General features: G+C 38.1%; 1 protein-coding gene across 2 annotated transcripts in view; it reads left to right on the top strand.

Annotated features, from left to right (window-relative positions):
- Nucleotides 1-15881, top strand: part of DSCAM (DS cell adhesion molecule) — a 401860-nt gene that overhangs the window by 228185 nt on the left and 157794 nt on the right. For both annotated transcript variants that reach the window (XM_086739932.1, XM_086739937.1), the window contains one exon: nt 8234-8512. In XM_086739932.1, the coding sequence (XP_086596058.1) occupies nt 8234-8512 (279 nt within the window). The remainder of the gene's footprint in view (nt 1-8233; nt 8513-15881) is intronic.

Raw genomic sequence — 15881 nt, 5'->3', positions numbered from 1 at the left:
TCCTTTCCTTCCTCTCCTGTGAAGTGGAAACAGTAGTTACTGACGTCCTCAGAAGTAATCATTGAGATTGGCCTTGCTAAGGATACTGCATAGGTCCTTGCCAAGACCAGAGTTATTCTTAGCAGCACTAGCTTCTTCCTCTGCATTTGGCTCAGCTGTAGTGGTTTCCCAGTGGGGTTCATATGCGTGTGCCGATGGCAGAGGATTATTGAAGTCAGACATCCTAAGGAGAAGAATATTCTGTAGAACATGCAGGGTTTTCTGTTCTTTTCTTCTAGCTATGACCTGTCCTCCTCAGTCTTCTCCACCTCATCCTTGTCCAAATCCTGGCTTTTTTTTCTGTAGGTTCCAAAACTACTCTGTCCTCTGTGTCTTTCCCGTTTTTATCATGCTTCCTGGGCCCAGCATGGGCAGCTGTACAAGCACTAGAGAAACAAAACTGTCTGCTTTGATTTCTGATATCTCACCAGACAGCATCTGCCCCACGTGGCTGGAACTGACTTAGCCACTGAAGGCAATGCTAGGACATGTTCAGTGCTGCTCAAACCTCTTAGCTGTTAGTTACTGGAAAATGTCTTCTCAGGGTGTGATAACTGTGGGCCTTTTCTCTATTTATTTACTTGGTTTTGCTCAGACTGCAAAATTTGGGCACCCTTGTGATGACTTTTCATAGGGATAGCAAGAATATCTGATGCTAATGCCATCAACTGCCAAACATGAAATCCGCTAACTATGGGGAAATTCTTGGAAATGGCCAAACAGTTGTAGCTGAAACTTTCCAGCTGAAATGACTCAGCCTGAGGCAGACACCTGGCCTGGAAAAATACTATCCAAACAAAAGTCAAGCTGCAAGCAAACAAAAATAGTTTTATAATGAAAAGTGTTGGCAAACAAAGAAAAAGGTTATATTACCCACCCCATCTGTAAGTTTCATATTTCTGTTGAAAAACAGCCCTTCAAGTGGCAAGATGGTAAAATAATGACAGTAGCGTCTCTTCTACAGCATTTTAGTAGATCTCAAAGCATTTTAAAACCAGGAGTGAGTCATTATCTCCATTTTTTTAATTATGTAATTTATAGTAATAGTTTTCTCAGCTACAGTAAAAGGCATCAGTAGTAAGTGATGATTTTCTTTTCATCATTCTCATGGGACACACTTCTCATGTAAACAGCCTGCTGCTATTCATACTTCTCCGACAGAAATTAATTGAAAAAGAAGCTCCTGAGAGAGAAGGGTGCAGCATCATTAAAATAAAAGTACAGTGTTCAAAAGGACTGCTTCTGATCTTGTAAATCTTATGTATCTCATTGATTTAGAAGGTTTCTCATTGCTTTATGCCAAAGTGATAGCACTTCACCTGTTACGAACTGCATAATAGAATTGTACCAGCCTGTTTCTTTTTAGAAAACAAGCAAACCAAATAGCAGCTATGCTGTAACTACTTGAATAGATTCTGCTCATCTTTCCTGGGAAGTATCTAGCTTTTTCTAATATATAAAGTGTTATTGGTGGATTTACATTGCAGGTCAGTTCTGGAGGGCTGGTTAAGGTAGTGAAAAATATGTAGGCACATGAGGGAAAAAACATCAGAGGAAATCATTCAAGGGTTCTTGAGACCATGGTGCGTGTTGTCATCAAACAATCTGCTCATCTGTTTATACTTCAGTCTGTGGCATGGATTATGGCAACTGTGAATTTAGTTTCATGCATGTATCTAAGACGTAACTTCTTATTTGTCCTACTGACTGAACCTTGACAATAATTTGAGTCAGAAAAAAAGTTCTGGCCTTGACGTCCTTCAGATAGTTCTTTCATTATATCACTTTCTGCCTTTCTTTCACTCCCCCATGCAATCTTTTTGGATCCCTCCAAGCTGGTTGCAACTTCTTCAGGAAGAAATATTCAGGTCTCTCAAAGTGAGTGGAGCTGTCATATGCAGGAATCATGTGGTGATTCTTGCCATGTGATGAGAATGGGTGAGAATGTCCAGTCATGCAAACAATTCTGCAAAATCCACTTAACAGTCATTCTCAGGTCACATAATGGGCACGGGGACTTGTTACGGGGAGCAAGCAGTGGCAGCAGTGGCAGCAGTCTGATTTAAGGAAACATGCACTTTGATAGTCATATCTCCCATGTGAGAATCCTAGCATCTAACCCGTGGAAGTACCTGAAGAAAAGACTAAAACAGTCTAGTATTCAATATGTGAGACTTTACAGGTCTCTAAATTTTTTGCCATTCAACATACAACAACTCAAGGTTAGCCTTACATTAAAATAGCTGACTTACATTCTTTAAAAAACTCACAAGTGTCATGTGGATGCTGCAGTTAAATATCTTATTTTGTAGCAGTACACTTCTAACATACTGTAGTCCTAATGACTCCACCTGCAGAAAATGGTCATCCAAAAATATATGATAAAGTTGTTTCATTAGTATCCTAGTCTTCATGATGAGGAATTAGTATGTACAAATATAAAAGTTTTCACTTAAATCTAAGTCACTGGTTTTATGCACAGTCTTATATCTTTCAAACACAATTTAAGTTGGTATATGGATGTGCTTATTTATGAATTATATAAACAATATGAAATGAGTCTTAGTACTTGAATAAGAGCCTTAGCTAAGGAATTCAAGAGTATCTGTATATTATGCTTGGGTTTATCAAAAGCTAGCCCTCTTCTCTCTCTTACAATGCAGCGTTATTTACTTTGGTTTTGGAAGAAGGCATGTTCTTGCTCTTTTTTTGTATGTATTTTATAAATTATATTTGAAATATTTTCTTATACATTTGCTAAAATTGCTCTTAAAAATGTAAGCACTTTACTACATGATAGTGCAGGTCTGGAGTATGCTGGCATAATTTCAAATCAGTGTGTATAATACATAGCATGCAAAAAAAAAAGGTAGTATCAACGCCATGGAAACAGAAGGGTGATATGAAATCAGCTGCTTATGTACAGTCCTGGGGTAAAGGTGAAAGGGAATCTAGTGTGAACTCAGTTAAACTGCCTATGGGAATGATTTTCAGAGCCAGAGATCATTTAAAGTCTTCTCTCATCTAAATCTGGAACTTTTGCCTCTAGTGATTTAGTTGGTTTCAACTTTCAACAGCGTTACCTGAGGGCAAAGATCACTTTAGATCATGCAGGGGCTAAACAAGGGATAGCTCTGGACCAGGTTCCAACAGCATAGTAAAAATCACTGGTAAGTGCTTCTGGATACCTAGCCTACAAGAGAGGCTTTTTATCAGGCGGTACTTTAACAGTAAAGGTAACTGCTTTTTGTATTATTATACTCTTGCAGCTGCTATCTTATCTTCAGATCAAGAAGGTTTTATCTTTTAGAAAGTAAATAGCAAATGCATCCCCTTGGGCAGGGAACTGAGCTTCCCACCATCCTAGGTTTGCAGGGTGCTTCATATGATAAGGGCATGCACTTTTCCCCTCACAATGGAGGCTGCAAGGAGGCAGTTCAACAGATGGATGAGACATGACATAAAAGCACTTTTGATTTCTACACAACATTTTTACATCCTCTCTTATTTTGGAGGAGCTCTCGGAACAGCATCAGGGAGCCTGCGAGCTATCAGTGTTGCATTGCAGGCAAGGGGATGGAGGGCTAAGGCGAAGGGTGAAGTCTCTGGTAAGCTCCCCTGGGTAATAACGCAGTACAGCATTCACTTTGCCACACTCAGCGACAGTTCCTGATAAAATACCACAGCTTGTTGTGGTAAGATTTTGAATATGTTTGAATACAGGCTTAATTTTGTTAACTAATGAACCTACAAGTAGAGGGAAATGTTGTGCAACAGCAGAAGTATTTACAGGGATTAGTTTGGTTGTTGGGTTTTTTTTGAATGCATACACTTAGAAAGGCCCGAAGCCTATAAAGATATTCCCTGTTTTCAAGGCAGGAAACATTAGCATACAAGGAGGGAGCAGGGAATGAGGCTCAGCTTTGTAAATGCCATTAACGGATAGTTCGATGAATGACATGCCCTGCTGAGAAGGCTCAGTACATACAAGAAAAAAGCAGAAAAATCCAGTGCTTCAGAGACTGTGTGCAACTGCTCAGACCATCACCCACAAGAGATGGAGCTGTTTAGGAGAAACGATCGATGACTGAGAAACCTTACAAATTACTAGACCGTGGCTAGAGTTTGTGCAGAGACAAAACAGTTTTGGCTTTTGCACTCCTAGCGCATGAAATCTAGGGTCACATGGCTGCCTTAAGAGGCTACATAATTTGGTATTTATTACTTTGCATTAGCCAATGGACCTGTGCTGTGAGTATTCATTCTAAAGGTATTTTATACTGTGGGGACAGCTCCTACGACAGCGTTGTTACAAGAAAATCCATCAGAGAACAGTTTCTAATGATAATGCAGAGGACAACTTTCATTTTACTATGCAGAGCCACAGGAGAGGAACACCATGTTCACAAGGCTGCTGCAGGAGACAGACTATCTGCAGGATACTCTGTTTTAGTGAATCATCTCAGCAGTTTCTTCCAACACATCTCCCATGGAACGGAGGGCAAGATATTAAGGATGTTCCTCTGCTAACGGAGAGCAGCGTGGAAACCTTCCTTGCCCTCCTTTACAGTAATCTCCCAGAGGTACAGAAGACCTTGCTAGGGCACAAAAACATAATTTAAATCTTCCTGCATTAGCACTAATGAGGCTGGCCCATGCTCCTCTTCTTAAACAGACACTTAATTCAAGCACTCATCAATAAAGCATTCCCAAGACGTTGTGCTTCATTCAATGAAGCAGAGATTTTCACTCTTGTTGGATGTGGGTAGAAGAAGAAACATCCCATCCATGTACACAAGTACACATACACAGACAGCCCTCTCTCTATATAGTTAACACGTAACATCTCATATATAAAACAGCATAATTTCACAAAAAAAAAAATCAAATACAAGCTCTGAAGTATAGTGAAACTGAAGCACACTAAAGCTACATAGGGAAGGAAAATAGTTCAACACACCTTGAAGTATTTTAAACACATTTTAAATACACCTATCTTACTGTAACTTTTCTCTCTCAGAGTTGAAGTAGTATACATCACTTATTTTTTTAGTGCAGTTGGCAATGATAACAGCTTTAGTTTACAAAAAAAAATAACCCACACGCTGGTTAATCAAGCTTGATATTTTCTTCTGTCAGGGATATATGTCAACTTTTTACTTCAAAGATAGATATAGATATAGATATAGATATAGATATAGATATAGATATAGATATAGATATAGATATAGATAGCAAGCTTTGCATTTCAGAAATTATTTGCCCAACTTCAGATATGTTTTAATAAGTTTGTAATAAGTCAGTTTTTTGTTATTATTCCCTTCTTCAAACTATCAGGAAGATAATTTATCTGCTATGTTAGGTGACCAGGAATTGCCTTTATCAGCCCGAACTTGTAAATACTGTAGCTGAAAAACCTTCTTCAGTACTTTAAAGTTATCACTAAACTATTTATTTTTTTTAAGTACTGATTTTAAATTACACACTGGCTTTTAAAATAAGCTCCTTGTCAGGATTGCAAGCTGCTGCAGGTTGAATATACATTATATTTTATGAAGCAGAAATAAATGTTGGTTTCCTCTGTATGTTAAAGACCTTAGTAGAGGGAAAATGTGCTGTCTATAAATATTTTAGCCAATTTCTAAAATGGTCTGCAGGCTGCTACTTAAATTTTAGAGCTGGTAAATGCAGCCTTGCAAATAAATATTTTCTGAAAAATACTTCAATATGACCTAATGATCTTCCTCCCTGTTTTCTCCATCAGGGAGATGGAGAGTGAGGATGCATATAATAATCCTTGTGCAATATGTTGTCTGACTTCTTATATCATTTTGTCCGTGAAAGACTGGTTCAAATTTCTTACACATTCAGCAGAAAATACAGAAGCAATTTGCCACCCTGTTATGCATTTTAGCATATCTTTCAGTAGCGATGCCTGAGACTAAGAGAAGGTTTTGGGCAGAAATGTGCTAGCCAACACACTAAGGGGGGTACTTGGCATTTAGCAGATATCTGCACTCATCAAGGGGAAAGGTTATGTCAAAACCTTTTGACAGTCTCATTCTAAAAATTTCACATTCTCACTTATATTGTAAGCTGCTTTTCAATAAATGCAACGAATCAGAAATATCTCATGTGAATGTGTTAGCTGAGCTAAGGTAATTAGAAGAGGCAGGCAGACATTTTGCCTCACTTTGTGACACTAGGTCACCAAGTGAAAAAGCAGTTAATTTCCAGCACTCAAAGTTCACATAAACACAGTAATTTATACCGAGATTCTTTTTTTCTGAATGCCTGATCTACCCAGTTTTCAAAACACAACAGGACAGGTTTTAGCGATTTGAGAGACAGCAGTCAGGAAAAGGCATTGCAGCTCGTGAGAAAAATTGATTGCAGCGGCACTTCTCACAACCACAGACAGCGAGCTGCTCTCGGAAGAAGTCAGAGAAAGCCTGTAAGGATGAGCTGTATACCCTGCACTTGATATCACCTCTCTGTGGCAGCTGTGCACGGTCACAACTTCTCCTCGTCAAATGGCATCACGGCTATGCCAGAAACAGTGGAGTTACTATTTGATTTGTGCACCGTGATGTGCATGTACACAAGCATTTGAACATGCCTTTGAATGACACCTTTGCCCTTTGAGGGGTTTGGTATCGCTTCCTTAATGATAAACTTTCTTATTCCTGATGGAGGAGCAGCCAACATATGAAATTATCAAACTAAATGCATTAAACTACCACAGTAATGGTCACAAACACCTATCTCTGCATCCCAGAAATAGGACGCTGGCATGCTGCTGGGGAAGGCAATGGGCTGGTATACATTGCAATCACTTTAGAGAGATTTTCGGCTTCTTTCCTGCTTCAATTCTAGGGGGGAAAAAAATAGCCTTAGATTTGCTAAAGGGTGAAAGGACAAAAGAAATACAATTAGATAAAGCCACCAGCTCCATTTTCGTCTGGAGCTAGCTAATGTACAGCAGTATAAATGTTCTGCTGTGGGTATCCTTCAATCTTTCCTGGTAAAGATGTTCAAATGTACTACAGGGTATATATAAGTAATCTCTCAGACAAGATAGGAAAAAGCACTCTTATTTCTAAGGTACCTAACCTCTAGGAAACTTCTCTTTTGATAAATGGGTATTTGAGTACTGCTTGCAAAGTTGGTTTTATAGTCTGTTCAGGAGTGATTGATAGAAACCTATCTTAGGTCAATGCCCTGGTTGTTAGAGTGCTCCCCTGAGAAGGGAAGAAGATTTCAGTTCCTTAATCGGGGTAGATACTTGGTTCTTAATTTACCGAATAGTTAGCAAATGTTCTAACCACAACCTGGAGAAAGGAAGGCGCTCCCATTAATTCCTACTTTGTTTATTGAATCCAACCCACTGTTTACTTTGTTTTTATTAAAAATACCTGAAAACAAAATGTCTTCTAAGGAGTAGAATTCCTCTCTATGATAGAAAATAAGAGTATTTCTTTTGTGGTTTTTGGTTTAGCCACAGAAAAATAAGTTAAACAAAATAAAAAGAAAGAAAAAAAGATTTGCCAAGCAAAATATGCTTAGCAGGAATGAAATGCCAGCTTGAGAATTTATGCCTTGTACTGGCCCTCTGTTTAGAAATCAGTTTTGACTTAATTTGCTGTCCTACAAGTACTGTATATGCCTTTCACTTCATACTGCTACTCAATCTTATAGAGAATTGTGACTTGAAACACTAAGTGCCAGAAGCAGTTAGTGAAGTTTACACTCCCTTTCATCACAGCCCAGAGGCAAAACTGGAGCCTTTTCCAGGTTTATTCCATGACCCTAAGCAAGGCTCTTGCACCAGATCCTGAAAGCTGCTGAGCTCTTCCTGGACTGTGCAGGCAATCCCACTGCTGAAAGTCCTGGTGAGTCACGAGATGGCAGTGTGATTTCTTGAAGAGGTGCTCAATATTCCTGCAGAAATCTGCCAGTGGTGTCTGGTGTCTGTAGAAGCCAGAGATTTCACTGCTTGTGATCTCTGCTTATGCATTGGGTAGTCAAGAAGAAAAATGTGTTTGCAGAAGATGTGATTTTTCTAGCTAAACAATGCTCTGTGGCTGTCAAAGGTGTTGATTTTACATATTGAGCACTGCACATCTGTTCCATTATGTTGTTTTCATAAATGAAACCATAACTGCAATAGCTCCTCTTTCCTATTTTGTTTCAGTTCCACCTTTTATACAACCTTTTGAGTTCCCGCGGTTCTCCATCGGGCAGCGGGTCTTCATTCCTTGCGTGGTGGTCTCCGGAGATTTGCCCATCACAATCACCTGGCAGAAGGACGGCAGGCCCATCCCAGCCAGCCTCGGGGTGACGATTGACAACATCGACTTCACCAGCTCGTTACGGATTTCTAATCTTTCGCTGATGCACAATGGGAATTATACCTGTATAGCTCGAAATGATGCAGCAGCTGTGGAGCACCAAAGCCAATTAATAGTGAGAGGTAAGTAGATGTAATTAGTTTGAAGGGCACCAATTAAGCAGAATTCATCGGTATTTTGTAATTACATCTGTTTGATGGGAAGTATAAAAAAGAGGAAAATACGGTAATCCCTTTCTTCGTAACAGAGAGCGCACAAAGCAATGAAGCACAGAACCTAACATGACTTTTTCTATCTAAAAGTCTCAAAATTAATCAACAACACTGGAGTGCACAGGGTGGATGGAGGAGCCATAGGATTGACTTCCTGAAAAATTTTGTGAGGCACAAGCCTCACATTCATTGAGATTAAGCCTTTGAAATGGCATCAAATTCCTCTCTGATATTGTTTTAGTCTGATTGCCTCCAATTTTTGTTTAGATCAGCCTTTCCTATAACATTATGTCAGTAAAAAGGCAAAGCATTGATGTTGACTTCATGGGGAAAATACTTTCCTCTCTTACCATGTTGTTGTTTTTTTTCTCATTTGTGTTTATTTCACAGTTAACATGATTCATTTCTCATGCTGACTTCGCAACATTTTGCCTTGAAATAGGGGTGAATACAGTTTCAGTAAGGAAACATTTTATGTGGAAAAGACCTTTTAGAGAGATACCTTGCTTTCAATGGCTTTTATCTTTCAAGCCACACCTTAGCCAAGTTCCCTAGAGATTATGCCTTGTGATACACTTTCAAACTTACCGTGCAAAACTTCAGCAAAACTAAATTGCTTCATTTTCTTTCTGAAAGTTTTCAAAGTGTTTTAAATTTTCATTTTTAAAAATTAAGACACCTATACTTTCCACCATCTCCCTCTTGCTACGAAGCCACTAGACTCCTCAGAGGAAGAGGGTACATACTGTGATACTGCAAGTCATCCTGGTTATTTCTGCTTGTTGCAGATCACTACATCTTACATCATCTTCTGAAAGTTTACCAAGACAAATCTTAAAATCACTCAGGGTTTTTTGCTATCTTTTCCAGGCTTTTTTTTTCTTTTCTGTTTAAGTCAAATCTTCCCACTGTCCAAGGACTACCCTTAATGGATTATTCCCTAGTTTTCCACTTACAGAATGTTTATGCTTGGGGTTTTTTTTTAATGCTAATATTCCCAAAACTCCACAGCAAATAGGTTCATTTCTTTCTACTAGTTTCAATATGAATATTACTTTAATTATTTTTTTAAAAATCACTGCTTTTAGTCTTGTATTATTCAGTACAGATGTCTGTTACTTTCCCCATCTATCCAGTAATTCTTCAATTAAGTGGTTTATTTAACTACATACATTTAATTATTCTTTTCCTGAGCTGTTCTGTTAGCTTTTAACTGTATCCATCACTCTAGCAGTAAAAGATTTTCCTCACCTTCTCTTTTCCTGGAGAAAGGAAAGTTGACAACCTTCCATCACAACAAAGAGTCTACTGGCTATGGCTGCCTTATGGAGGAATGCTGCATTTAATAACAGCTGGGAACATACCTTGTTTGCAGTTATGCTTTGTGCTTGAAGTGATGGGAATGAATCACTTTAGTAACTCTGTATGGGTTCCTATAGGCATTTCATCAAAATAGGGATGTTAGGATGATCACTAGAAAAAAAAAATAAAAGAAAAAAAAGTTGACATAGGTATTACCATTGAAAATTGGCTTTCTGCATACACCAACTATCACTTTTTTCAGCACTAAGATCAATGAGACTCTAACAGCTCAAGTGAGCCCACATGTAGGGATTTCTGCTCTGGGCCCCACTGATCAGGGCAAGTCCTGCTTTCCCCTACCGGCATCCCTGCTCTCCCTGCCTTGCCTGGACTGCAGCATCCCAGCCTCCTGCTGTCGGTGGGTAATTCCTCATCTGGCAAGTCCCTGACTGGCCTGATCTCTGTTCCCTGAGCACGTCTGCCTCTTGCTGCCTTGTTTGACATTAATTGGTTGTGCCTCCTTGTCCAAGGAAGGAGTTCTGGGGACCCTGCTCTTGCACCTCTATCACACCGCTGACCCTACCATCTCCATTTTTCCCTTGTACATTGCTGCTCTAATTGCACCTCCTGATGAGGGCTCTGCCCCGGTGGTGAAGTGACAGCTGTCGAGTGCATGTACCTGAAGGGCATCCTTATAAACCCACGGGCATGACAGAGGGTAGTTTTTCACTCTGTTTTACTCAGTGGCTTGGAGCCTCTGGAGTCCTAGTTCTGCAACTTTTTAGGAGGTTATGAGGGCTACTTCATTCTCCCTCTCTTGCTTATCTCTCTACCCAGCTCATGCTCTGCAGCAGCCTCCTTTAAGCCTCTCTCCTCTCTTCTCTAAGTCAATTTAAATGGTAATATCTTAATCAGTTTTGTGTATGCATCTGGGATAACATTTCACACTCAGAGAGAAAGGGGAAAATATAATATGATGTTTGGCCTGAATTTTCTGCCAAAACCCTGGACTGACCTCTTTCCCTCATCCTGAACTGCTTCAGCTGTCTCATTCCACATGGGTCAGAACAAAAACAGCCATCAGAGGGTCACTGTTGGTCACTCCTTGTCTGCATCCAACCTGGCCTATACAAATTTCAGTAAATACTTGATTTTCTGCTGTCTGTTTCTTTTTTCTGATCCCACCTCATGTTTTTTTTAATAAGTGCCATATAACTGAAATGTAATATTTTTCTAAATCAGCTAAGCAGTTTTTCTCCAAATAAAAGGAGAAGAACTGGTGCATAAACTCCTCTTGTTTCTAATCCACATTATGTGATGGTTTCTCATCAGTGTGCTTTAAACTGAAATGTTGGCTTTACTAAATATCAGGGGATGTGTTCTTGGAGTATCGTATTTATGTGAAGTGTGTGTGTTTTGATAGGAGAGTAGACAGTGAATGGGAGAAGAAAGTAAAGGGAAATATGACTGTTCCACACAAAGTTCCTTTTCCTTTATCTATACTGTCCATGTATTTGTTTTGAAAGTAGACTTAAAAATGATGACGGCTATCATGTTTCTAAAATAAGTCCGAGTTCATATCATTTTACAGTACATGGGTAGACTTAGAAGTAGAATCCAAATCCAGTCCATTCCTAAGATGAAACACGAAACACAGGCCAACTGCTTGTTGCTACATTTTAACTACAAGTGTCTCTACTTTTTTTTTTAGCATTCATATTTTTCTGTTAAGTTTTAAGTCTGCTAAATAGATTTCTTACATTCTTCACACAAATCTTATTTTTCATATCTAAGCTGCATTATCAGTATTGAATGCTAAAAGAAAAACAAGCACTGGTCTCTTAAAATCTGTGGGCACCTTATGGTAAATCTTCACTGCTGTTCCCGTTATTTTGTGCTCCATAAAAGCAATCAAGTTGTGATAAGAAGCTCTAAAAATACATGGCTAGCAAGGCTGGATTTTCCCTTCCTTAAATATCAGAGGAAGATGACTGGCTGCCACAGAGCTTCCTCGCAGAGCATCATATAGGAGATGGAAAATGCCTTCTGAGAGAGAGTGAGAAGGGAAAGCTTTTGAGCAGCTATGAAGCCCTGGATAAGAAGATCATCAGGCCATCTCAATTCTCTCTGAAATAGGTTTCTTGGTGAGGACCTGCAAATGAGACAGTCACACGCTCTGGACATAGATCTGTCAGTACTTCTTTCCACAATTTGCTGGCCAATTTCAGACAAATCAGAAGAGAGGAAAATGCCTCCAGTGGAGCTGAAAGCCTAAAAACTTAACAAAAAGAGGTGATGATTATAAACGCCTTTACTAAGTGTAATACTAGACACCAGGGAATCTACTCAGGCAAGCCCTTTTGCAAGCACAAGAAATGTTCCGACTGGAGTCTGTACTCAACCACGAGATACAAATCCACAGAAAAGTAGACTTGAGTAGTCATAATGTTTAAGGAATATCTTTTAAAAGCTCATTAATCAGCCATTGGGAGAAGCCTACCATCTTCAGTGCATCTAGGGACTGCAGGTAGGCAGTCCAGGTGAGTGAAAACAGGGCTTTCCTTCTTAAAATTTTGGGCTCTAGAAATGCATCTGCTAGAAATGCATCAAAAATTTGCAAGCTAGAAGGGTTTCTCAGAAACTCATAAATAATTATTATTTTGATTATTTTTTTTCTTGTCACACTCTTGGTTTGCTAGGCATGCTAACAAGAAAAAAGAAAGAATAGCATTCTGTCATGAAAGTCATCCATAGAAATTAGGAAAATATCTTCTCTGTCAACTTCTTATATCATCATGTGGAATTAATTAAGGCTTTACTCATTAGGGCTGTCTTCTAAAGAGTGATTAAAAATCTATATGCACTTTATCAGGTGTTATTCGTTTCTTTAGGATTTCCTAAAATGGGAATAAAGTAATTATGAAATAAAAAGCAGTGAAAAAGATTTTAATTGGTAATTAAAAAGAAAAAGCTCATAAATGTATTAAGAGTTCAAAATTTTGCAGATACTGCCAGAAAAGAGAATTCAGAGATAGTAGTGGGTGCATAAATAATGATTTTAAAATTCCTGTTCGTGAATACATCATAAGTTAAAATTGAGATAAGGTCTTTAAATACCTAATAGCCCTCCTTAATGCATTTAGTGCATTAAGTGTAAATGTGTTTTCATTTTGCGCTTGCCAGGAATGTCGAATATCATTAGATAGTTAGGCACCCAATGAGGAGTCCCTGAGCCTTGAAACTTCCAGATAGGAACTGAGTGTCTGTCTGCTTTCTGATATTTGGTGGTGGTGCTGGTGTGATGAAGCAAATGCAGTTTGTGACAGAAAAGCAGGGGGAGAATATTTATGTTCACAGCTGGTGTCAAAACTCATTTACTTTCTTTGCTGGTGTTTACAGATTACTCTTCAATGATTCACTTCCTATTTAATGTTCTCATTAGACAAACCTGGTCAACACCAACCACGAGGCAGGGTCTCATTTTGCAGAAGTACAATTTTTTTTCTTGAACTGCATACCAAATGGTTTCACTAAACCAGCTAAATTGACCCCTTAGGTCCAATGACCAAATTTAATAACTGTTCGTCTTTGCTAAAGCAGAGTGCTTAATGATCTCATTCATTAATACATCAATGGTTGCTTTGGCTGATTAAATTTCTTCCATCATTTTGACAGTATGATCTAAATGTAAAGTGCAAGTATTCCATGTAAAAATGAAACATTGTATTCTGGGCCAATGTAATAGACTATTTCTTAACCCACTTCAGTAGCCCACTGGAAGAGCTCATGTTAGGAGCCTTCACAATTGCTCTCAACTGTGAGGTATTAATCACTGTACTTGGGAGCCAGAAGCACTTACATAGATTTGAAGACCAGGAAAGAGTGTGTGAGTTTGTCATCTGGTCCTTGGCATAAAGCATAGTCAGAAAGGATTATTGGATTTACATAAAGCAAAATTAAGTCAGAGAATGTTAGTACACACTCATAAATTGATTTTAGTTAGTAGCTTGTAAAGTCCACCATTGCGAGCAGCGATGGCACTGGTAAGCAGTACCTTCTTAGGGTACCAACTCATATTTTATCATCTTATCAGGATTGTTTCACACAAGGACATAATAGAAGTATTTTCCTTCCCTTAAAATGGCACTATGACATTCATATTATCTTCAACATCCTTTTCTGATTGATCTCATCCTTTGTTTTCCCTCTGTGAGAGCCTGTGAGTTTGCTAGTCATTATATTGACTGAAAACACCTCTTTTTAGGTCCTTTGAGTTCAGCCATTAAATAGCTTGCATCTGTCAACTTATTGGTCTTATCCTAAACAATTCAACAGCTCATTTCTCGTCACAGATCCGTGGGCTGCATTAAATGAGAGCGCCTAACAGAAACTCACTGTTAGAGTGATTTTAAATGCTCACCTTTATGGGTTCAGGGGACTGTGTGGCTGAAACAAAGGTGATAATAAGAGTAGAACTGTTCAGTCATATTCATGAGCTATTTTCATGTGTTTCAGTTCTAAAGGGGCAGAGGAGGCCCACACCTTTACAACCAAAGAGAGAGGAGGAGAATTAATTGCTTTCTTTTATCCTTGAACTGTACTTCAGCGTATCAGATAAATTAAGTTCATCAAATTCTTACTAAGCAAATTTTCTTTAAGGGCTAATGAAGTCCTGAAAGATAATGAAAAAGTGAATTTATCTTTATAATCCAAAGGTAAGTATCAAAAATCTAGATCAAGTAGTTAAATCCATTGTCTTCCAAAATATGATAGGATTTAGCACTGAACAAGTTATTCATTGAAATAAAATTGAGAAGCAAACTATCACTGAGGAAGAAAAATGTAAACATCTCCTCTGTTTATTTTTTAATAATTTCTATAAGAAGAAAAATGCTGTTTCTGTATTGCTCAACAGCAATATAGAAACAATTGAAAGGTCATTGCCAGGTAAGGTTGAAATACACTTTGTTTATGGAGCAGTACAAGGAAATCATACAATTGCTAATCACACACATGGTTCTGGAGCTTATATGGCAAAATTTAATTTCATAGAAATTTCCACATAGAAATTTCCACAGTTACCATTCTGGTATCACTCTATATTGAAAGTAATGATTAAAAATGACACTACCAGGAATATCTGAGCAAAAACTCATGTTTAATATATACCCAAAATAAAGTGAAATCAATATGATAAAAAGCTCTGTTCAGAGCTTGTCAGTGTTAAAAGGCACAACACATCAAGAATATCTACATAAGTTTATTAAAGATGTGGAAGGATGCGTTTCTATAGAAACAACATTTACACTTGGCATCCATCCTTTTTTTTTCTATACGTGCCCAAAGCAGTTAGACAATTTTTTTTTATTTTAACAATGCATTTAATGCAAATTGTATTTTAAAGGCTGATTGCTTTTATTACATACTAGACAATCTTGCTTAACTTTTCCAGAACTTCCTGCATATATCTGCCCATTTAATATAGTAAATTATTTCCTGAAAAATTAGCGTTTCTTGCCAGTGTCATCCATAGCAAATGAAGAATATAAAGAAAATTTTTTTTCAAAGAGAAAGGAAATAAAACAAATAAGTTACAAGTTTTGTATTGTAAGAGAAGTTTTAAAAGACATTATACTATTCACACTTTTCAGTGGTAGAGGAGGCCAGTAATTATCAGTCACTCCATTGCATCCTTTTTAATGATTAACCTGTAAGACTGATACGATTGAGGTGTTTTTGTATTTTTGGCGTTGTGGTTTTTTTTTGTCTACCATTTTTATGGATAAGCAGCTTGTAATTGATTTTTCAGAAGCTGTGAATACAAATTTACTTACAGTTACCAAGGTGAAACAAGCTGATGCCAGTGTGCTGAGTCATATAAAATGAAACCTATTTGTGCAACTAATTGTGCTTTTCACCTGCTTTGGAAAATAAGTACTTGGGATTCCTTTTGTGTTTGGTGATATAATGAATGTAG

This window comes from Chlamydotis macqueenii, chromosome 1 (genome assembly GCF_036417535.1).
Source record: "Chlamydotis macqueenii isolate bChlMac1 chromosome 1, bChlMac1.mat, whole genome shotgun sequence".
Lineage (NCBI taxonomy): Eukaryota > Metazoa > Chordata > Aves > Otidiformes > Otididae > Chlamydotis > Chlamydotis macqueenii.
Note: the sequence above shows the minus strand (reverse complement) of the source record. Positions and strands in the feature narration are given on the sequence as shown.